Genomic DNA, 22,033 nt, shown 5'->3' with positions numbered 1-22,033 from the left:
ATACATGATGATGCAAAGAATTTTATAATCTGTTGTAATCTAATTTTATAATCTGTAGTAAGGTAAATCGCTGCAAACTGTAGAGTTAACAAAGTTTAGATCTTTAAAACATTGAGATCATCACATCGAAGTCATGTCAATAAAAAAGTGGTTTATCTGCAAGGATGGGCCCTAGCAGAGACACAGCCTTTTACACCAGAAAAACAACCTTCCCATCATGAGAGCAGAGCAAATACTGAGGTTTTTGTAATTCCTAACCTGCCATCTGTGCTGCTTAACCTATCCTGAGTGGCTGTGTTCTGAACCTGAAACCAAAACCAATAGGAGATGAGTGAAGGCTGCTTTTTATTATTTTAATATTCAAAGCTTATATGCTATTTCATTAGGGAAATAATGAAAAATCATTGCAACTTGAAAATGAGCTTGAATGTTTAATCAACTATAGAAAAGTGACAAAGTGACACAAATGACAGTATCTTTCTATAGGATTAATGGTGATCCTATTCTGGGAGTTCAAACAAGGTTTTAGAAAAAACAGCGTTAGTAGTAGTAATGGGAAATTTCTGTCCTTTAGATGCGGAGCAGGCCACGTTCAAGTGCAAACAATGTCTGGGAAACATGGTAACAATGATCCTGGCATACAATTATTGAGTATCCATTTGAACTCAATGCCTGCTGAAAGGCTTTCTTTCAGCATTCTCTTGGAATTGCAACACAGAACTGTGTATTTCACATCTGAAAGTTCTGTGATGTGACCGTCCACTCGGTTTTCTTGTAGCATGCTGAAAACATTTGCAGGAGTTGTGTCAGAAATGGCACCTCAAACACCAGGAAATCCAATTTCGTATGGTTTTCATTCTGATTTGTAAGTCTTTAATTTCCAGTTACCAGCCTCAGGCCTCACGCCACGGACCCTCCAGGAGAGCAGCACGATTAGGCACAAGCCATGTCGCGGGTAGGCACTGCCGCGCAGCTCGGAAGGGACGGTGTGTGGCACGAAGGCTGCCAACACTCAGACACAACACCCTTTCTCGATATCCAAGAGTTCTGGGGCTTTAGTACAACTTCTGCTATTATCCGCAGCAGAAGGATATAAGGAAAACCGGTGTTTTCATACATTGCTGCCGCTATGGGCTGGTACGAGCTCTCATCGCCCTGCTCCGGCTCACAGCGCGGGCACGGCCCCTGCGGGCGGGCCGGCACTGGGGCCGCTCCAGGCCAGCACGAGTTCGTGCAGCTGCTGTGGGCTGGAGGGAAGCAGGGCACTTGCTCATCCTTTTGCACCGCCTCCCTTTCCTCTCTTCCCGACCCTTCTGGTCCCCGGGGCCTTTTCAGTCCGCCCGGCCCGGCCTGGCCCGGCCCCGCTCCCAGTGCGCACGCTCCTGCTCCCCGAGGCCCGGCCCGGTTGCCGTGGCTACCGCGCCGCCGCCGGGCCGAGCAGCGCCTGCCCGGAGCGCCGGGCCGGGAGGTGCCGGGACAGGGACAGGGACAGGGGCAGGGGCGGGAGGGTGGGTGTGGGGGCCCCAGCCGTGTCCCGAGCGGCGGCCGCACCCCCGGCCCCGGTGCGCACTGTGCCGGGGGCCCGCCCGCCTGAGCCGTTTGGCATCCCCGGGCTCCCGCCGCGAGCTGCTGCGTCCCGGATCCTGCGGGTTTAGTTGTGGTTCTATGCTCAGGAATATGGACTTAGGACTCTTCCAGCCCGTATAATTTCGGTGGCAACTTGGAAAACCGTAAAGGTGTGCTGTCTCTGGGTAATGACCCCTTGGACCATCTTGTTCTGTAGGCAGAGAACGAGAGATAAAAAGAACTGTGCCGGCTACCTGCCTTGGAGTGTTGCCTTTGGTAAACACCAGCCAAAAGTGCTTTCTGTTTGGTGGAAGCAAACAGCTCATGCTGTTCTCAATAGGCCTTTTGGAATTAGATACAGGAAAAGCTTTTCAGGACATAATTCTGGTAGTAGAAATGTGCCAGCATGCAATTTATAATAGATCCTGTGATTATTGTTCCAGGAAGGTTAAAACCATGCAACTGATGCTTTAGAAAATGGAAGATGCATCAGATGGCTTTGAAGTTGTTACATCAGAAGGATCAGGTGCCGAGCAATCACCTGCATCCTCACAAGGAAAAGCAGCCGGAGAGGCTGGGGACCCAGCAGAAAAGCCTCTGCTTCCAGAACCTGCAGGCACTGCACAATCAGAGAAGGGCTGGAAGCAGCAGTCTCCTTCTCAAAATTCAGTACTACCACAGAGTACAGAAAAGGGGACAATGACAGGTAAAGAAGTTGTTAAAATGTTGGGTATTAATGGTTTAAAGAGATATTTTTTATTCAACTTGGTTATAGCTTCTTGCACTCCCACACACCCTCATTCTGTTTATGCTTGCTGAGATTTGGTCCTGCAGTACCTTTTAAATTCTCATTTGAAACATACTCCAAAGGTAAGGAATGTATTCTTTATCTCAAACTGTAGTAGTCATTTCTAGATGGCATTTTATAGAATGATCCTTGTTTCCAGAAATGTGTATGAGTAGGTATACATATTTTGTATGTGCATTTAAATTAACAGTTTAGCCAACATTCTAGAAATCACCTTACTATTTTACCTTTCTTAGATTCCCATGTAACTTACCTGCCACCCTTCTTTCTCCTTGTCTTTCTCCTGCAGTCTTCCAAATACTCCATCATTTCCTACATTTCCTACACCTGTTCTTCAGTCTTCTGGATGTCTTCAGTCACTTCCTCTTCCTAATACAGGACCCCATTTTCTTGGTTCTTCAGAGCAGAACACAGCAGGTCCTGTTCAGCACCTGAGCACAGTGAATAACAATTCCTCGTATGGACCTCCTGACTACTTTCATCTTGGCTAGGTTGCATTTATCTGCTCCCATTCTGAGAAGCTGGCTAGGAATATGTTTATGTGATGGCAGTATTAGATATATTAGTATATTAGTATATATTAGTATTGGTATATTAGATACCACCTTTAAAATTTATGATAATACTATTTCAGCTTTCAAATAGACTGTCTTTTAGTTGAAAAAATGATGGTTATGCTGTGTTGCAGTGTTACAATAAAATCATTCTAGGGTAAAGTTGAAAGAGTTGTTTGTTTTGAGAAGCTTCTCAGGAATGAATTTTGGTTTTGTTTTTAGTAAGCATGATTAAGGATAATGTAACACCTAGGAAGACTTGGCCTAATTTTGAGAATCAGGAATGTTTCCCTGGAGAAGTCATTCAACAGGATTACCACATGCCTGATGTCATAACTGTCAGAGTAGAAACAGGTAAATGCTGCTTTTGCACATTTTTCAATACATATGTAAATATGGTCTAATCTAGATGTGTTACTGAAATAAGCAATATTTTTATTTTGGAACTTCCATTTTAACAGGTTCAAATTCATTTCAAGAAGTAGTTGTAAAAGTTGAAAGACCTACCTATAATAAACCTTTTCTGGGTGGATTTAGGAATATGTCAACAGGAGTGGAATTTCATAATGCAGGATCACAAACAAAACCCAAAAAACGACCTGACAAAGGAATTCAGTTATTTTGTAGGGGAACACAGGTAAAGGCTTTGTAATGTCCTTTAAGAATGTTGTTTTTGCCAAATGGAATAGAATGCTGGCACTATTTCTGATAGGAAAGAGGAAGTAAATCTGAGATAAATGTGCAAATGAAAGTATTTAATAGATAAATATCATTATTCTTGTGATTTTTATTGCAAATAGCTAATTTTGCCACTTACTGTAAGGAGGAAAAAAAAAATCTCTGTGTATTTGCTTCTAATCTGACATGCATTTTTTCCCCAGACGGCCGTGGAAAAAAATACGCGACAACAAACAAGAAATACAACATCGACACAGATGACTAAAACTGGCCTTTATGTATCAAACATGACTGACAAACTAATAACTCCTGGAAAGTATTTTACAGCAGAGGAATACCATAAACGTAGAGTTGAAGCAGTAAGTCCTTATCTGTTTGAAACTATCGGTAAAATAATGAATTGTGAAGGTTATCTGAATATTTAATGAGTGTTCAGAGTGTTCAAAGATGGAATTTCAAAGTGAACTGTAAAATGTCTTCTTATGCTCATCTTTTGTAATCTTTCAGATACAGGGGAAGTGCGTGTTTGCTCTGGGGTTTTAGTGACATTTGATACCTTGCAATCTCTTAAATATTAAGAATTCTGAAATTAGTGTTTTCTGTCTCACAGTGACAGTTAAGTTCCCATGTAGAGCATTAAGGATTAAAACAGGCTTGTTCTTACAACATTCTCATGATCTCTTTGGAATAACCCTAAGATACATGCTTAATGTATGGCCTGAAATAAGTGCAGTATTGGGTTAGGATTTAGGAGATCTGCATTCAAGCTTTTAAGTTTTGAGAACAATCTATTATTGTTCCTTGTCTGTTTGGTTGGGGTTTTTTTATCAGACTTAGTAGGTTACCTTGTGCAAGCTGATCCATTTTGGATTCTGTTCAAGATCCCTGCTTTGACACTAAAGTAGAAATGGGCTGTTCAAACACAGGCAGTGGGTCTGTGGGGTTTTCTGGTGCACTGAGTTGTCTCATGAAGGCAATTCATATTACAGATTCTGCATGTTCATTGTGCAGAGGATGCCATTTAAGCCTTCCACTCTGCTTTTTGGAAACCATGTGTTCTGTGACTCACATCTAACTCAAGTCTGCCCTAAATTGTGTTAGATGAGGCACTGCTTTGTAAATGCTCTAGTTATTAATTTGATTGCTGGAAATGGACAGTCTGAATCCAACTGAATGGAGAAACAGTTGATTCCCCAAATGTCTAAGTAGAATAATTGTATTGGTAATTGTATTGACATGGTTGGCAAGATCTTTAAAGTTTTCTGGGCAAAAGTTTTCTTGTAAATGTGGTGGTGTTAGCAGGGGTCCCAGGACGAGAGAAGAGATGAGAATCTTGACTCCATGTTTCAGAAGGCTGATTTATTATTTTATGATATACATTATATTAAAAGAAAATGATATATTAAAGCTACACTAAAGAGTAGAAGAAAGGATTTCATCAGAAGGCTTGAAAGGAATACAAAGGAATGGAATGATAATAAAATCTTGTGACTGACCAGAGAGTTCAAGACAGCTGGACTGTGATTAGCCATTAATTTAAAACAACCACATGAGACCAATCAAAGATGTACCTGTTGCATTCCACAGCAGCAGATAATTATTGTTTACATTTTGATTCTGAGGCCTTTCAGCTTCTCAGGAGAAAAGATCCTAATGAAAGGATTTTTTATAGAATATGTCTGTGAGAGTAAGAACTTCCTAAATCAGTCAGCTTTAGCTGATGGCAATGTGCATCTTGTAGAAGTGGAACCCAAGTAGGGAGTAATTTCCTCAGGACTACCAATATGTTTTACTGTGGTCTTTAGTGACCCTTATGGAAATCTGAAATGTGTCTATAGGTAATTGATAATGCACAGTAGAGAGATGTCAGCTTGGTGTTGGTTCACATTGATGGATTTGCACAGTGCTGTAGAGGTCCATATTGAAATACTGTTTGAAGACATATTCAAGTTTAAGATTAAGATATTACCAGAGACAGGGGGACTGTATTAGTATGATTTTGTGCTTGATAGCTTTTGATGCTGAACAATGTTTGGTACCTCAAGGCATTGATCTGACTGAACTGTTTGTAGTGCAAGTACTAACTCAGCCAGCAGAAGCTGAGGCTTGTGCAGTATCCTCTCTTAACATATCATAGACATTTCCCCAGTCCTCAATAGCCACAGCTTGGCAAGGTCGATGATTTAATTTTCTTTTTTCATTTCTGTCATAACAGCATTAGAAATTTCACTTTCATTATTTGTTCACAAATAAAATGCAGTTGATATTGTGTCTATGTGTTGATTTTTGTAACTAGAAATTTAAAAGAAATTTTGTAAATGTGTCTACATTTCCACTCTGTAAATTGGCAGTAAGATAAGGCAAAGAACAAAAACAGTGCATGGCAAAATACATTTTTAAGGGGAGATTTGAAAAAGAAAAATGGATATTTAAATAGTAGTTTATATTTTGATTTGATTATTTGAACCTATTTTATCTACTGTACTCACTGGGTAAATTCCTGCAGTTACCTAACTGAGTAATCATACTAGTGCTTAAACTAATAGTACATGATTGATTTTGTAACATTTAAATTAGTTTCAGTACAAGAAAAATCTTGGAAAATGTAGTTAGGGAGCTGAAGAAAAGAAGAGTTAAGAAATAATACTACACTTCAAAATCCTCTGTTGTTTTATTTTAAATTCACGATTCTTTGGTATTGTATCACATATAGGTAATAGTAATACAGAAGTATTTCCGTCGTTGGCATGCTGCATATTTAGTACAAAATCTGAAGGAACAAAGGAGGTTAAGGCTGGCACAGGAGGCACAAGAAGAATTACAGAAAAAATGGGAGAAAGAAGAAAAATTGAGGAGGGAGTATGAGAAAAAACTGAACCCTAAAACAAGAGAAGACTTTGAGCTACTCTACCATGACTTGCAATGTAAGTTTTCTTAAAGGGATATCCTTAAAGCAACAAAACAGTACAGTTTGTTTGAAACAAACTTCGGGTTTTTACATGTTTTTATAGATTTTTTTTTCTGCTTGTCAGTGGAATCTTTTTCATTGTAAAATTACTTTTTCATTGTAAAATTATTTTACTTTCTTGTATTACTAGAAACAGGAAGAAGGCCTTGATGCTCTGTAAGCACTGCTCAACAATAACCAAACATCCCTGTGTTATCAACATCCAGCACCTTACAAGCTGCTGTGACTAAAAATTAACTCTGTTGCAGCCAAAACCAGTACACCTTTTTTTAGAAACAACTGGCTTATAGAATAGTGCTCTTTGGCAGTTTTATTAACATTTTTTATTTATGTCTAAAGTTAAGGTCAGCTAGAAGAACAAAAGACTGTTTTTTTAGATCAGAGTTGCTTTTATCTTTCACTCTACATTTAAGATGCTGAAGAATTTTTGTACAGAATTTTACAACATATTAGGAAGAAGTTATTCCTTTTGTCTTAGTTGTCCTCTACTGATGCTTTTTCTCCTTCCTAGTTCATTCCATGTTTCATAAAACTGTGTTGTCAACATTTTAAAAATTTTAAAAATCTCTTAGGGATTCTGCAGGATATTCTGAAAGTCATACATTTCCTGTTCTTGGAGTAGATGATGTTTAATACAGGCAAGCACCTCTAAACTTCTTCAGAAAAATAATGTGAATACTGCAGATAATTGACATAAAACCTTACAAGAATGCAATGGTGCAAATAGAACAAAAAACTTTTGTTTTTCCTTTGGAAAAACAAAAACAGTCAAAAGCTGTGCACTTGTAGCAGCATATAATGAAACTGCAAGACAAATTTTGGTTTTTTACAATGCCTTGCCTCTTTTAAACCAGAGGTTTGTACTGTGACTTGTAACAATTCTTATGTTATCTCAGCTACAGTGCTTTATGGTCTAGCTCTTTACCAGTTTGGATATTGTTGTCCCTGTAGCAGAGCTGACCTAAGAGATGACCTGCTTCATTGCAAAGCCACCTGCCCTGCCTTAAACCATCTCAGCTCTTTCTTCAGTGGTAAACTGAGCATAAATTTGATGGCATGTGTTATTCATAGAGCTTAGGATCACGATTCAAAAATTCCCAAGTTACACACTAATCTTTTAGTGCTGTCATACTTTGTGTGGCTTTGTCTGAATTAATAACTGATTTATAAATATCACTGTTCGTGACAATTGTAAAAATTATTGCTTGTCTTGAGCTTTGCAGTTATTGGAATGGTATCTTCATGAGATTTGTGGCTTGTTTGAGGTTGTCTACCCCCTCCTCTTTTTCTTTGTAGATGGTTTGCTTTTCACTTCCCAAGAATCAAGCCCTTTTCAAGTTGTACCTGACTAAGTAATCAAAAGCCAAGGTACTCAATTAGTACTTTTTTCCTTGCCACTTATGAGAAGTCTTACTATTTCACATCTGATTTTTTTTTTAAGTGTGAAAAGTCTTACTTGCAGTAGAAGAAACCAAGTCCTGTTGAAATTATGGAAGAGTGCTGATCTTCATGATATTTTTAGATCTAAAACTTGTGGTTATGCAAGTGTCTCTTGCTTAATTGAATGACTTTGGATTCACAAAAAATAAAAGTTTCAGCCAAGCGTGTTCAGGAATTTCATATCTAGTCAACCTGAAAAAAACATATGCCACTTCAGAAGAGAACAAATTCCAGTATTTGAAGTGGCTTTTTTTTTACTATTTTGTTAAATATAATGGTCTGTATCCATCTTACAGTTTAGTTTTTGTTAACTGGTGTTGAGTAGTTGCTACTCTTCATGGAGATTTGCAGTTATGCTCTTCATTTTAATAGAGCTTAATGATTCTAGCAACTTGGGGTTTTTTTCCTACCTGCATCTGAAACAATTTTGCATTCTTATAGTGCCAACAATTTACACAAGCTAAATCATTGTGACAGTAATAGAATGAGACTATTGTCCTCCAGGGATCTGTGAAGGTTATTGCTGTAATCACAACAGGGTTACTATTACAGGGTCAGCCAGTACAAGCAATTCCTGGTGGTACAAGAACTTGCCTGTTGACTATATAGTGCAAATGAGGTCTATCTATATATGCAGCATGTCTGCATAGGCATTTATTATTTATTTGAAAAGTATGAACTATTTTACTTTATAAACAGTGGAGTAAAAATTGTAATGAGTAAAATCTCTGCAGACAGATAATCTGCAGAACAGATAATCTAAGTGGAGGTTAGATTGGTTGCAGGTAAATGGGGAATCAAGAGGTGAGTATCAATGGTGAGTGGCAGCTTTTTCATTTCTGAATGTATAAAATTGCTTACTGTATTTATTGCTCCACCTTAGAAGTTGCTGGGGGGCATTATTATGCCCCCTTCAGGCATAATAAAGCTTCATGTAAATAATTCTGTATAATGCTGTTGTTTGGTGAATTGGCTGTATTTAAAATATATATCTTTGGGTTCTCAGAACTTAGCAGACAGCTGTCATATTACAGCTTGGAGAGCCTTAAGGAAATGAATTGAAATATTTAAAAATGGAAAACAAGGTGTTGTAGATAAGAAGCCACAGGCAGAAAATAAGCCTTCCTCCTTTCCCTCCTCCTGCCTCTAATCTTCCCTGATCCAGGATGTTACAGGCTTTTTCAGTGCCTCACATATTGAATGGTTTTTTTTTACTCTGGGTTTTGCTTTTGCGTAACCGTTCTGGGATGATAACAACACTTTGAGGTATTCTTCAGGAATGTTGAAATTTTGGATCTTATAAAATTCCCTACAAAACTCTAGAGGTATTTGAACTAGATCAGACTTTTCAGAGAAGCCAGGAATTGTTATGGGATATGCAAAGGCAGTAAACACAGTTTGATTTTAGAGGCAGATTTCTCTAAAGCCATGCAGTGTCTATATTGGCAGCAAAAGTGTCAGGGGGTCAGATTCTTATGCAGCATGTACTGATCCATGTGCTGCTCTCATCACCATCCTGTGGCTTCTTCTGTGACTACTTTCACCCACTTGAAGGGTTATGTTATAGAAAATGAAAGGGAGAGTAAAGCAATGACTTTATGTCAAGTTATTAATGTGTTCTCATCTGCCTTGGGTGGCAAAAGGTGATACCACTGCAATATCCAGTGTAAAACCTGAAGTGCTAAATGTGACTGTCAGTCAAGTTTTATCTCAGTTTTGGAGGACTTCAAGCTTCTTTAGCTTTTACTCATTTATGCAGGGAGAAGCAGTAATATTCTCAGCACTGAGTACTAGTGGTACCACAGTAAGATGCAGCCATTTCATCATACATTTCCACAGGAGCTAAATCCTTTTTCTCACATACAGATTTTTTTCTCCTACTCATCCTTGAGTTTGGAGTACAAATTGGCAGTCTGGAGTTGATGTACACACACATACTATAACAGAACATCTGTATAATTTACATTCATTTCTAGGCCATCTTGCATGTATTGAAAATAGCTATAACCATAAATTCCCTAAAATGGAAACTGAGTTTTAGTGAATATTGAAAGAAAATTCAATTATGTTGTTTCTTAAATATGAAAGCAGAAATTTTGCTGGAAAGCATCTCATGAAAATATTTGTATCTGCAGTATGGATGCAGGAGGAGACTGAGCGAATTAACAGAACTCTTACTGGAGCTAAAAGAAAGGCAGCACTTTATGCACTTCTGGAAGAAGAGACAGAGCTCATTGCTTGCATTGGAATGCACAAATTAAGTGCCAATCTGGAGAATCAAAAAAAAGCAATACTGCACTTTCTGGGTAAGGTCAGTAATTACTCTGATCATAAAGAACATTAAAGTACAGGAACAGAAAAAACACCTGCAAGGTACAAAAATACCTTTTGTAGTTTTTAACAGTTAATCATGTGAATGCAGATGTTATAAATAACCAAATTATGTGGTTGTTCATGTCAATACAATTCAGTAAATTTCTTTTTTCCAAGCTGAGAATTTCATAACTGCCAGACCAACTGAAGGCTGAACAGTGGATAACTAATGCTGTTAACTATAAAAAATACAAACAATACATATAATTAATTATAATAACATAAATATGTTATCCTTCAGGAAGTAAATTTTTAATTAATTTCCCAAATGATAATAGGCCTCTGGTCATCATATGTCTGTCTTTAAAGAAAGCATTTATTCTGTTTCCCTGTATAGAGAAGAGTTTGAATCTGATGTTGAATTCAGTTATTAAATCACTGACTTTAGTTCCATTAGAACTTTAACTTGAGATTTCATTCTTGTATAATCTTGGGGATGATAATTAAGGGAAGTGTTCTTCAGTCTTTATAAAAAAAAAAAAGAGAATTCTTTAATTCACAAAAATGATTTAAATTGGCATTAAATTCAGTGGTATCTTAATGTAAAATACAAAAAAGCCCCTTGTCCTTTTAGGTAGATGTCCAGCCATTGGAAAAAAGTAATAGTTTAGTTTCAAAATCTATGACATGATGATGAAAATAAATACTGCAACAGAAATGGTTTTTAGCTATCTAATTTTTTTTATTATTGTTATTTTAAAATTTTGACTATTGAGTGCTTAAAAGTAAAAATGGTGGTTTTGTCCAAAAGAGACTTTTTTCCATTCTTTTTATTACTCATGCAGGGGAACTGTACTCTAAATGTGATTTGATAAAATGTATTCAATTTCTCATTATGAACAAGTTGCTTATCTGAAATGTTGGTGGAACTGTTACCGCATTTATTGCTGTGGTATGACTGTTTTCTGTCTTACTGCTTTCAAGAATGAAAAAAAAAACCAGAAAACCAAATAATTAGGATTATTTTCAGAGCCTTGAATCATTTCTATGTTTAATGTTTGCTTCTTCTACTTACAATCTGTTCTGTTACCTTCTTAGAAAAAGAAGCGTGGAACAGTCAAAGCAAATATATTTCTCTTTTAACTGACTCTGTCGTTACTTTTCCATAAGGACTGTTTTCTTGTGTCCTACCTGTACAAATTGCTTCCAGCACATATTCTGACAAGCTGTGCAGTTTTCTTACATCTAGAATCAGAAGCAAAATGTTCTTCAGCACAAGAACTCTCAGTGACAGTTTATGTTTGGAGAATCAGGAGACACATGAGAGACAACTGATATTTTGTCTTTCCAAACAGTGGAAAGACAAGTGGAAAGACTGTTTTTCCTGAAGCAGTCACTAATAATTTATTTATTCCTACTTTAAATGTATAAATTATGCTTTTCATGAAAGGGACTGTAATCTTTTTAGTTTTGAAATTTATTGAGCTTCTGAACTATTGCACATTCTGTGCAATGTTTCATGTTTTTTTCATGTCAGCTGTAGGATTTTGAGTGTTGTTCTAACATGGAGATAGTTCTAACTTGGAGAAAAAGTAAAAATTTTTGCATTTTTATAAAAGATAAATATAATTTTGTAAATCTCAAAATTAGATGGATGGTTTGCTATGACTGTAACAGTGCAATTTAAGCACTTTAAATTACAGTATGAAATTTATTTTTGAGTGCTTGATTAGAGATTATTGTTTTTTTCTTGAACTTTGAGCTGGCAATGTTGATCTGGACACTTGCTAGTTAAAGCTGCAATAATATCTTTCACATCTGAAGACTGCAAGCTGCAATAGCCAATGTGGCATGAAAGTTGCTTCTCCATGGAAACCTTTGTTCCCTTCTTTGCTACTTTAAGCATGTACCTCCACAGGCATGTGTGCCCTTATGAAGGTTGCTACTGGTTGTGTGTGCCCTATGTTCTAGGGGGTTCTTTATGCTGAGCTTGTTCTTCTTCAGCATTTGTACTTTGGAGTGGAAGTATTTGATTAAGCTTTTGTACAGCAATCATATTTAAAGAAATTTGTGTCACTATTAACTGTCACTCAGTTCATACCTTTCATGCCTTGTACTATTTCTGCACACATCCTATGGAATTTTTTTTGATTATACTTACCTTTTTCTCTATCTCTGTAGTGGTGTGTTTCTCTCCTCAGGCACTTTTTCTGCTTTCATGCATTAGCAGCAGAGTGTAGTTGTAGTAATACAGATAACAGGATTATTGTAAATTCCACAGCACTGCCAGCAGACTGAAAGACAAGAGAAAGCTGGCAGAAGATCTCAAAGTTTTAGTTTTTCTCCTGTCAGTCTGGAGTACAGAAAAATAGTCCTGAAACCAGAGAACTTGTGATTCTTTCTTTTTTTTCAGTAGAAGGCTGTGTATTTTTTTTTTACATTTAAAAAATTTTTAATGTAAGACCCAGCTATGATAAGGTAGTAAGAAAAAATACAGAAGTTACAGATTTATTTTTGAAGAAATAATTATAATAACAGAATTGGTCTGTATTAAGGGTCATTTGAAGAATGGGTTACCAAGTCTACTTGCACCTATTTGGTCTGCAAATTATCAGAAATATCTGATTTTACTTTTACTAAGACTATTTCTTAGGGTCTACCCTGGCCATTGATTTTTTCCTAGCATTAGCAAATGACCTTTCTCTGTTATTGTAAGTGATTTCCTTGACAAGGATCAAATGTCAGTACTGAATTGACTACTATATGGAAAAGAGTGATTTGTCCCAGTCTAACATACAAAGGATTGTCAGTATGATAGACCTTCTAAGTTGGTCTGAATTTCATTGTTTACAAAGTGTGGAGTTTTGGTTTTATTTTAGGGTTTTTTAAAGAATTTCTAGTATTGTACAAAGATAGTGAAACAAAATGAACCTACAATAGAATGCTCCCTATATATGACAGAGAAAAAACTGCCTTGCTCAAGTTTTGCGGAAATTCCAAGATTTCACCAAGTAATTAAGAGTTGGTTGGTTGGTTGTTTTGGGGTTTTTTTAGCAAATGTCTGGTTTTGCTATTGCATTTCTTAGTTTTGGCTGTTAAGAATATCTCCTTTAATTAGATTTCTACCCCCACTGATAATGTAATTTAGTGTCATTAATTTGATGTTAAATCCTTTCTAAAATTATTTTTTCTTTCTTTTCCTTACCTATTTATTTAAAAGTGAGGAAAAGTTTTCATTGTAGTGATAACTAATCATGTATCTTCCAGCTGTCTAAATATTCTTGATATTTTTATTACTTATCACCATATCAAGTCTATTTCATCAAAATAATGATTGTGTCAATGCTGGGATCATGTCCAGAAAACTACTAGGCATGTGAATACTGCATAAAGTGTTCCTGTTGTTAGGTCACACTGAGACTGCAAGGTGAACTTCGTGAGTGTTAGTGAGTACTTAAGTTCCAAATATAGTGAAAGAGAATAATTGAAACATAGAAAGAGGTTTCAAGTACCTCTCCCCATTAAGAGAAGGAAATAGCGTTAAGTAATGTTGGGAGAGACTTTTGAAAACTCTTTTTCTATTGGAATTGGACACCTGTCTCTTTATGTAACAGTTATTTCTAACCAGAACCCATCTTCTGGAAAGAAGAAAATGAAGAAAATGGTTGTACTTTTTAGATCTTGTGGGGCAGGTGACATCATGGAACTTCTGACTGTCTATGAAAGTTAAAGATGTGCAAAGAGATAATTGAAGCACAAGGCATATGGCATGTGGTGAAGTTAGCAAACAAGAAGCTAGGTGAAGTGTCTGGTAAACTATAAACACATAGCTTGCCCTAGCTCTAACAAACTGTATTCCTTCTATCCTTCTCTGCAACTAGTATAAATAGAACAGTTCCCTGGAGATACTTTTTATGGCAGTAGACTTTAAGGTCTTAAATTTTCAATCTTTGCACAGTCAACAGACCCATTGATTTTTACTGATAGTTTGATGGGATTTATGACTGCAAAGTGAAATACAAAACAAATGTATTCTAACACTACTGTCAGTAAATTCACTTTAAAGAAGTAGAGCATATCCCTGTAGGAGAATATTATTTGCTTTTTATCCTGTAAGTCAAAATTGTCATGACCTGCTGCTTTAAATAAAGTATGTAATTGAATGCTTGCTTTGGTGGAAGAGGTGCTGTATCAATATCAGCAATAGAATTAGCCTTTTGCATTAGTCAAGCATTAATGTTAAGTCCTTCTTTGCTCTGATAAAACTTGATGTAACATAATGCAATTGTTCAGCTGGTGGTCAGATTTTAATAGCTCAGAGTTCTACAAATTGTTTCTGAAGTGTGCACAACCTAGGAGGTGGAAAGCATTTGATGGAAAAATCACTGAAATGGATACACAGAACTCACTCCGTGGCAAAGAACTACTTGAAATCTACCGCAGCATTAACCTAAAGGACATCCCAAAAGATGAGAGGATATCTGTGCTGTTAACACTCAAATGGACAGTGAAGGTAAGGTTTAGTTTTCTATTTATGTTTAGCTTGAAGCTGTACTTTCCAAAGGTGCTGTCACTTAATTATGTTGACTCATTTGCAGTGCTGCTGCTGGCAGACAAGTGCCATGATGGTGAGCTAGAGACCCTCATGCACTATCTGGTGTGTGAGTGTAATTTAAATTCCAGATACACTCTAAATTCATCTTTCACTTTATCATGTGCATGTTTGTCTTCAGGTTGTGTTCGAATTTTAACCCCGTGGTTTTAGACTTCTTTGTATATTAATACATAATACAATTTTAGTACAAAGTTTTGTTTCCTACTTAATATCAATCTTATGAGTACTGTGGCAGGGATATATGTGGCAACTACCATTAATTTTTTCTCAGTTCTTTGAAATATCTGTTTAGAACCTTATCTATCTGTTGGCTTGGATTACCAATTTTATGGGTAGCAAATACTGATTTTTTTCTGCTTCTCTTTGCCTGCTGCCGCTGTTGCTGCTAGTGTTCCCAATGAATTAGATGCTGGTTGCATTTTTTTTAGTCTTTCATATAGGTTTTATTTATTTACTCATGTACAAAAAGAATGAGTTTCAAGGTCCTTTCAGGATGATACTGTTGACATCAGCCTAGAATAGAATGCTGCTTCCTGGTCTTATTAAAGCAAACAAGCATCTTGCTGTTTGTTTTAGTAGTGGCAGTATTTGATTTAAAGTCACAATGGCATTGAGAACACTTCTGGTTTATGAACTCTTGCCCATCTTAACACTAGTCAATATTGCTGTAGTGAACAAGTGAATTTCTGTAAATTAGCACTCTCTTTTGAGAAATCACCGAACTCATTCACCTCTTATGTCTCTCTCTCTGGAGAATCTCCTGCCAAGCATTAGAAATATTGAAATGACTAATTTCCAGGCAAAGTCCCCCATGCCTCTAGTGTGGTGGATTTTTTGGGTTTTCTTATGGCATTTTTTTTAAACCCATCCATATTACACCTCCAATCTCATAGCCAAAGGAAGCTTCTTAGGGAAATATTTCTTTGGACTTTTGAAGACTTAAAATTTTGCACTTGTTGAGTACCTCTGCTAAGTATCTTTTAGTGCTTCCAGGCTTACAGTTCCTCACAGCTTTGGTATACATATACAGGCTCTTTAAAACAGAATCTGTAAGCATTCTCACTTTTGTAGTTCTACAGTTGTTTCCCTGGAGATTTTTTTTCCCTGAGAGACTAACGAGTTCTTCTGTGAACATGTTCTTATATGAACATACAGAGGTATGAATGGTAATGTCCATAGATCCCATAGGTTGCTTTCATGTCTTGTTGAATGATTTTGTTTGTTTTCTTCTTTATGGTTGTGCACTTTATTTTCCTTTTTCTCTCTTTTTTTTTTTTCCAGGAACATGAATGTAAATTAACCCAGGAAATAGTGGCATTAATTGACAGGGAAATTGATCTTATGTCAAGAGAGGTGAAAGAATGCAACTTGGAAGGACTGAGGAAAAGAATTTGTACATTATTTCTCCAGTATATCAAAACTCCAGAGTTTAACCCTCAAGTTGCTGGGTTAATTAAGGTATTATTCTTATTTTGCAGCCTGACATAGTGGCCATTGAACTAAAGAGAAGGGGGATGGAAAATATTGAAAGGTTTTTTATTTTGCATTTTGCTGTAGAATTCATGGAGGAGTTCCTCAGGAAGTAAAATGTAGCAAGTACATAGGTTTCACACAAATAAATTTATATTGTCCTATTAGGAAGCATGGGGCATAGACATGGTCATAAGCACCTGACAAGTGGGTGACAGCACTGAGAGAGCCCAGGAACTCTTGTGTCTGAAATAAAAAATCTGAAAGCTATAAAGGGTAGATCTCATGGAATGGTATCAGCAAAATGTAATAGCAAAGCAGTATCAGTATACTGAGAGATGAAGTTGTGTTTTTTCTACTGGTCAAGAGGCCGCATGCCGTGCATCCAGAAAGGAAGAGCATAGCCCATGTCAATGTCTAGTGAGTTTGCACCTAAGCAAAAACTGTTCCAGGCTTCTGTTGCAGAATCATTTACTACTTTGTGTGAAGAAGATGTGGTTAGTTTTGTGTGAGTGTTTTTCTTTTCTGACTACATATTACAAATAAAAATATGAATCACTGTCGTATGTTGCTGCTCTAAGTAGCAATGTCCGTTTTGCATCTATCAGAAGAGCATTCCTCATACAGTGGTCAATGTTATCTCAGGAGTAGAGAATCTGTCAGACGTAGATGTTAGATTTAGAACCAACTAACAGTTAATGTTACACTAGGTTTATTAGCAGAGACTGAAGATTATCAGACTACTCAAACTGTCCAGTTACAGACTCAATCCGTCTGCACAGACTACATTACGTTCTTTTCAGAACCCATGAAGGAGTGTGGGGATGAGGAGGTCACTATCAAGTTTAGTCTATTTTCTTCCCATGTGTTGTTTCTGGACATGTGGGACTGATGATTTTGTATTCTTATGCCAAATATTAATATGCCCATAATCTCAAGGTTTTATCTTTGTCATAAAGGGCAGGTTCTACATGAAAAATAAAATGTGGAGAATTTAGTTTCTGTTTTCTCTGTGTTGTCATCTTTCCAGAATAATTGACAATCTGCATACATAAAAGCACCAGGAAGAGCACTGGAACATAAATTTTAGGATCTTCATATAGCTTAAAAATGAATTGACTGATTTATATAACTGATTTTAGCAAATGCAGTAAGAAAGTACAGTTTCTCTTGGTATCCTATCCAGGAAAAATCACAGCACTTTATTGGGTATTTTTAAATAAATACTTTAGCTTTTACATATGAAAATACTTGCATGAAGATATGGAAGACTTATCCTGACAGTGTTTGAGTAACATACAAGTAATACAAAGGTACCCTGTGGTAAATTAACTTTTTTTTTTTTAATTTTAGGTTCCACAAGATCCCTTAACACTTTATAAAAACATTTACTTCTGTCATAGCTGTGAAAAGTACTTACCACCTTCTGAGTTTCCCATTCCTGCAAGTTCCCACACCATTGGCAGATGTCGCTCCTGTTACCAGCTTGATAATGAGGCTCGGAAACGAGAAGCATATTTCAAGTACAGACTTATACTGGAAAATCTCAGGAAGTCTGAAGTTGATTATCAGGATGATAGTAAAATTGTTTTCTTAGTTCAGGTACTGTTGGGAAGAGCACTGCAACTCATAGTAAGCAGCGGCTTTGACTATATGTCCTCTATTTTGTGTATGTTGTGGACAGACTGAGAAACGGGCTAAAAGCTACAGCTTCTTCCTGTGATATGTGATGTTCCACACCATAAAGAAGCAGCCCTTAAGCTCTTGAAGCATAGGTGTGCTTTAAAAGGGGGTTTGCAAGCTGTACACTAAAAGAAGTCTAGCTGACAGGTCAAAGAATCAGATGTTCCAACAATTATGCAAAAAATATATATGTATATCAAGATGCTCTTTAATCAAGTGATCATATGACATGTGCATAGATTTTTTTTTTAACCCAAAGGTTTATTTGTATTTTTACATGGGTTCAAGAATTGTAGGATGAAACATGCTTCTTTCCTTTTTAACTCTGTTTTCTATTTCAGCTTCCAGATATGCAGTACCTGATTGAGAACATATGGAACTGCCAGTCAGCTCTCAGTGCCTGCAGTGACCTGTATGAGTTGGTTATGGTCAGGTGGGATAAGCAACATGAGTGGTCTCCATGGAACACTATTCTCCTCACTAAAGAAGAGGCAGATGCACATCTTAAGCTGCATAACCTTCAGAAGGTAAATTTCAATGGGCTTTATTTTTTACCGTATTTATGTTATGTTTTAGTAGAATCCTGTGACTAGTTATGTTGGGCCAAATTTAGTCATTACACTTGTCTGTGTTTGAATTGGCTCATTGTGACTATTTAAATGATTGCAGTACTATTAAACAGAATAGACAGTAGTTCAGAAGGCATCTGGCATGTCCATCGCATTCCATGTACCTGAACTCTGTCTTGCCCCAGTTCTCCCTCCTGAAAAGCAAGAAGCTGAGTGGCCTCACCCATGCTGCCTGCTGAGAACAGTGCCATGCATGCTCTCTTCCTTCAGATCAGAGCAGACAAGAGCCAGGCTGGATGAAAAGCATTCTAAAGACTAACCATAAATACTGTGTCCATTGTGTGCCTGTGCTCTTGGACATGCTCTGGCCTCATTAGTTTCTGGTCTTCTAAATTTCTCATCAAAAAGAAGAATGGTTCCTTGTCTATAACTTGTCCATTTGTCATCATAAAATTTGTCACTACTTTCTTACATAAGTATCAGCTAAGTATCCCTTACAATGTAACCTTATAGTTTGCATTTAAGCAATAGAGGCATAATTTCTCTTCTGAATTAAAACCACTTAGGACTGCATTAAACTCATAATCAAAACTGGATTTTTACACAAATCCTCCCAAATTCCATATCTAAACATGGTAGTCTTTGAAATACCTCTCCACTGAACATAATATATTAAGATTATTTAGTTTTGTAAGGCACAGGAGAACCCTGTGAGTTGTGTTTGTCCTGCACTTAATAATGGCTTATTAAGCCTTTCAGTTCCAGGTTATTGATTTCTATAAGTCGTGATCTGCACTCATTGTTGCCTAGTGTTCTTTTGTTTTGGGTGTTCTTGATTCAATTTTTAACACAATATATGTGCATCAAAAATGCAGCTTCAGCTGTTATGTATTGCTCTTCTTTCTGGAAGTCCTAAGAGCAAACTAAACAGAGCAAATTAATTGCTCTCTTTGAAGTGTTGCTTTATGGATGAAATGTATCAGGGAATTTTAAAGGCAAAAGGAATTCTGCAATCCATTATATTTTGTGTGTGAGTGCCCAGTGTGTGTCTTCAAGCAGACATGTTTATGTGAGCTTTAGCTTTAGAAGGTAAAATCAGTTTCAAGCTGAGAATCTTTTTCTTAGCTCCCCTCACTCACTGTGAGTCAAGAAGGCTATTCAGACAACCTGAATCTAGTGATGCTCCTCAGCACCCATAAATTTGTTACCAGCACTATGTCAGGCAAAGATCCTGATGGAGCACTTCTCTGGTTTGATGCCATGAGTCTGGATGTCATAGTCAAAGAAATGCCGTGAATTTGATCAGGTCCAGGGCTTCAGTGGATGGGGGGCGGGGGGGGGAGTTAGGTCAGGACAGGTAAGCTACACAAGCCTACATAAAAACCATGTAGGTATTTTCATTAGCTCTTGCAACAAATCTGGATGTGAATCAGTTGTAGTGAGGACTCAACTTTCTTCTTCAAAAGAATAAAATGAAGAGTGTGAAATAAGGGAAATGAGGCGAAGATAGAATGTTGTAAGTTGAATCATTGTTTTCATTCACCAAAACAAAAAAGGCCTCTTAAGCCTTTTGTTCAATAGCAATTATTCATAGTGATTTTACTTTAAAGCAATTATTCAAAGTGATGACTACAGCAATCACAAAAGGTTTTTTTAATTAAATATTCTGGTTATTTATTCCATCATCCAAACTACTAATAATAACTAGGAACTTGGGAAAATGTCACCACTGCATGCAAGTGCTGACTGAAATGCTGCAAAATACTTGCTGCCATGATTAGTTGAAAATAACTACTCTGATTCTTATCAAGGAATGCCCCTACATCTTCTCCTTGCAAATGTTGCTATCTAAGTGTTGCCTTATTTAATTTTCAAATGTAAGTGCATATGTTCTCACCAGAAATAAATAAATAAGTAAATAAGTAAGTTTAATCCTGAATGGATAAAAAAAGTTACTCTGGTTTTAAAACACGACTAATATTTCGCAAGGAGAAATTTTCACTACTGGTCCATAAGATAGTACTATAGAACTACAAAATATTTCATTATGTATACATACAAATAAATGATCTGCCTTAGTTTATTAAAAGATCACTATTTATAATTTCTAAAATATGTTGAAATATTTATAATGTCTAAAATATGAAGCAACACATATATTTTTAGATATCTTAATTGTATTTATGGTATTTGAATTTTTTTTTTCAGACTTACGAAGCTCCATTTATTTACAAAATAGAACAAAAGCATATCCGGGCAAAAAACTACTTTGCTCGAATTCCTGCGATGGCATCATTTTTGCATAGAAGTAACAATCAGTCTAATGCAAATTCCTACCAAAAAAATAGTTCCTCAAACTTAAAGAAGTGAACTAAATTCCTAGATTTTAAAGAAATATACTTTTTCATCAATACCCTAATTGTATTAAACATCAAAATAAACTTCTTAGGATAAAATAATTTGATCCCAATCTGTTAATTTAACTGTGTTTCAAGTTTTGTAACTTCATTTAAAAAAAATAAAATGTTGTTAAAGAGCTTTGTAAATTCTCAGTTTTTAGAGCAATGATTATTTTTCTGTGTATTCCTGAATTGCTTGGAACATTCTGTCTGTAGCGTAATATTCCTGTTGGGCAAATTCTGTTAATTTTTTGTCACCCTTTAATTAGAAAATGAATACTATAGCACTGTATTAAATTTATTTTTCTTCTCTTAAGCACATAAGGCAGAAACCCCCTCAAGCCCTGGATTCTTACAGAACAATGGAATATATGTAGCTTTCCAGATATAGCCACCTTGCCCTGCAAACATTTGTGCAAAAGAACCACTTTACATTTTGTTGCTCATATAGATGGTCATAGAAGAACTGCCAGCATGTAATTGTATCCAAGATGTTGAAATGATTGTAATTATTATAATTTAAATATCATAATTTGAAATACACATTTCAGACTGTTTGAAATATGTTTAGTTTTGAGGAGGTTGTATTTTTTGAAGAAGTAAATTCTCCCCATAATTAAAAAAGTTTATGTTTGATCATAGTTACAGAGAAAAACATACGGTGTAAATCCAAAAATCCAACAGAAAGTTGCAAGGTTCTTCTTGAAACCTCTATTATAAGATGTGGATTTGGCTCAGCCTTTTGTTATAACAGATGAAACTACCTAGGAAAAAGCAGTAGCATTTACAAGGAGAAATAGGCACATACTTGCCAGCAAACAGCTGAAAACTGAATTGACTCCCTCAACAGAACATGAACTGTAGAACCAGTATCTGGCTGACAAGTGCATTTTAACATCATTGGAAGCTTTCCACTGATTTTACCATTAAATTCAGAATTTTAGTTTGTTTAAGTTCTGGATTGTAGTTC

At 36.4% G+C, this 22,033-nt stretch overlaps 1 protein-coding gene and 1 long non-coding RNA gene across 8 annotated transcripts; one reads left to right on the top strand and one right to left on the bottom strand.

Moving 5' to 3' along the window:
* Nucleotides 1-415: 415 nt before the first annotated feature.
* LOC139588422 (uncharacterized) lies at nt 416-2,771 on the bottom strand. Its single transcript, XR_011678670.1, has 2 exons — nt 2,628-2,771; nt 416-1,777 (listed from the first exon to the last, which is right to left on the bottom strand). It is a non-coding gene; the product is annotated as an uncharacterized lncRNA (long non-coding RNA).
* Nucleotides 831-21,625, top strand: IQUB (IQ motif and ubiquitin domain containing). Of its 7 annotated transcripts, none has more exons than XM_071423758.1 (12): nt 831-955; nt 2,010-2,272; nt 3,151-3,282; nt 3,390-3,565; nt 3,810-3,965; nt 6,320-6,530; nt 10,150-10,325; nt 14,670-14,840; nt 16,224-16,400; nt 17,766-18,014; nt 18,437-18,622; nt 20,873-21,625. In XM_071423758.1, exons 2-12 carry the CDS (start codon nt 2,044-2,046, stop codon nt 21,032-21,034), a joined length of 2,025 nt encoding a protein of 674 aa, XP_071279859.1. In that variant the 5' UTR covers nt 831-955; nt 2,010-2,043; the 3' UTR covers nt 21,035-21,625. The 7 variants fall into 7 exon arrangements, with proteins under 7 accessions (XP_071279859.1, XP_071279856.1, XP_071279857.1 ...); XM_071423755.1 differs by lacking the exon at nt 831-955 and adding an exon at nt 1,398-1,468; XM_071423756.1 differs by lacking the exon at nt 831-955 and adding an exon at nt 1,598-1,736.
* The last annotated feature ends 408 nt before the right edge of the window (nt 21,626-22,033 follow it).

This window comes from Agelaius tricolor, unplaced genomic scaffold, assembly GCF_023055355.1.
Source record: "Agelaius tricolor isolate 1412-34295 unplaced genomic scaffold, bAgeTri1.0.p SCAF_3, whole genome shotgun sequence".
NCBI classification, from domain to species: Eukaryota; Metazoa; Chordata; class Aves; order Passeriformes; family Icteridae; genus Agelaius; species Agelaius tricolor.
This window is presented reverse-complemented; position numbering and strand designations above follow the sequence as displayed.

Excerpts from the sequence above, each read along its gene's own strand:
- IQUB (XM_071423758.1), top strand. The coding sequence starts at position 2,044 with ATGGAAGATGCATCAGATGGCTTTGAAGTTGTTACATCAGAAGGATCA. Across the intron at positions 6,531-10,149 it reads ACTCTACCATGACTTGCAAT|TATGGATGCAGGAGGAGACT; the intron begins GTAAGTTTTCTT and ends TTGTATCTGCAG. Across the intron at positions 14,841-16,223 it reads CACTCAAATGGACAGTGAAG|GAACATGAATGTAAATTAAC; the intron begins GTAAGGTTTAGT and ends TTTTTTTTCCAG.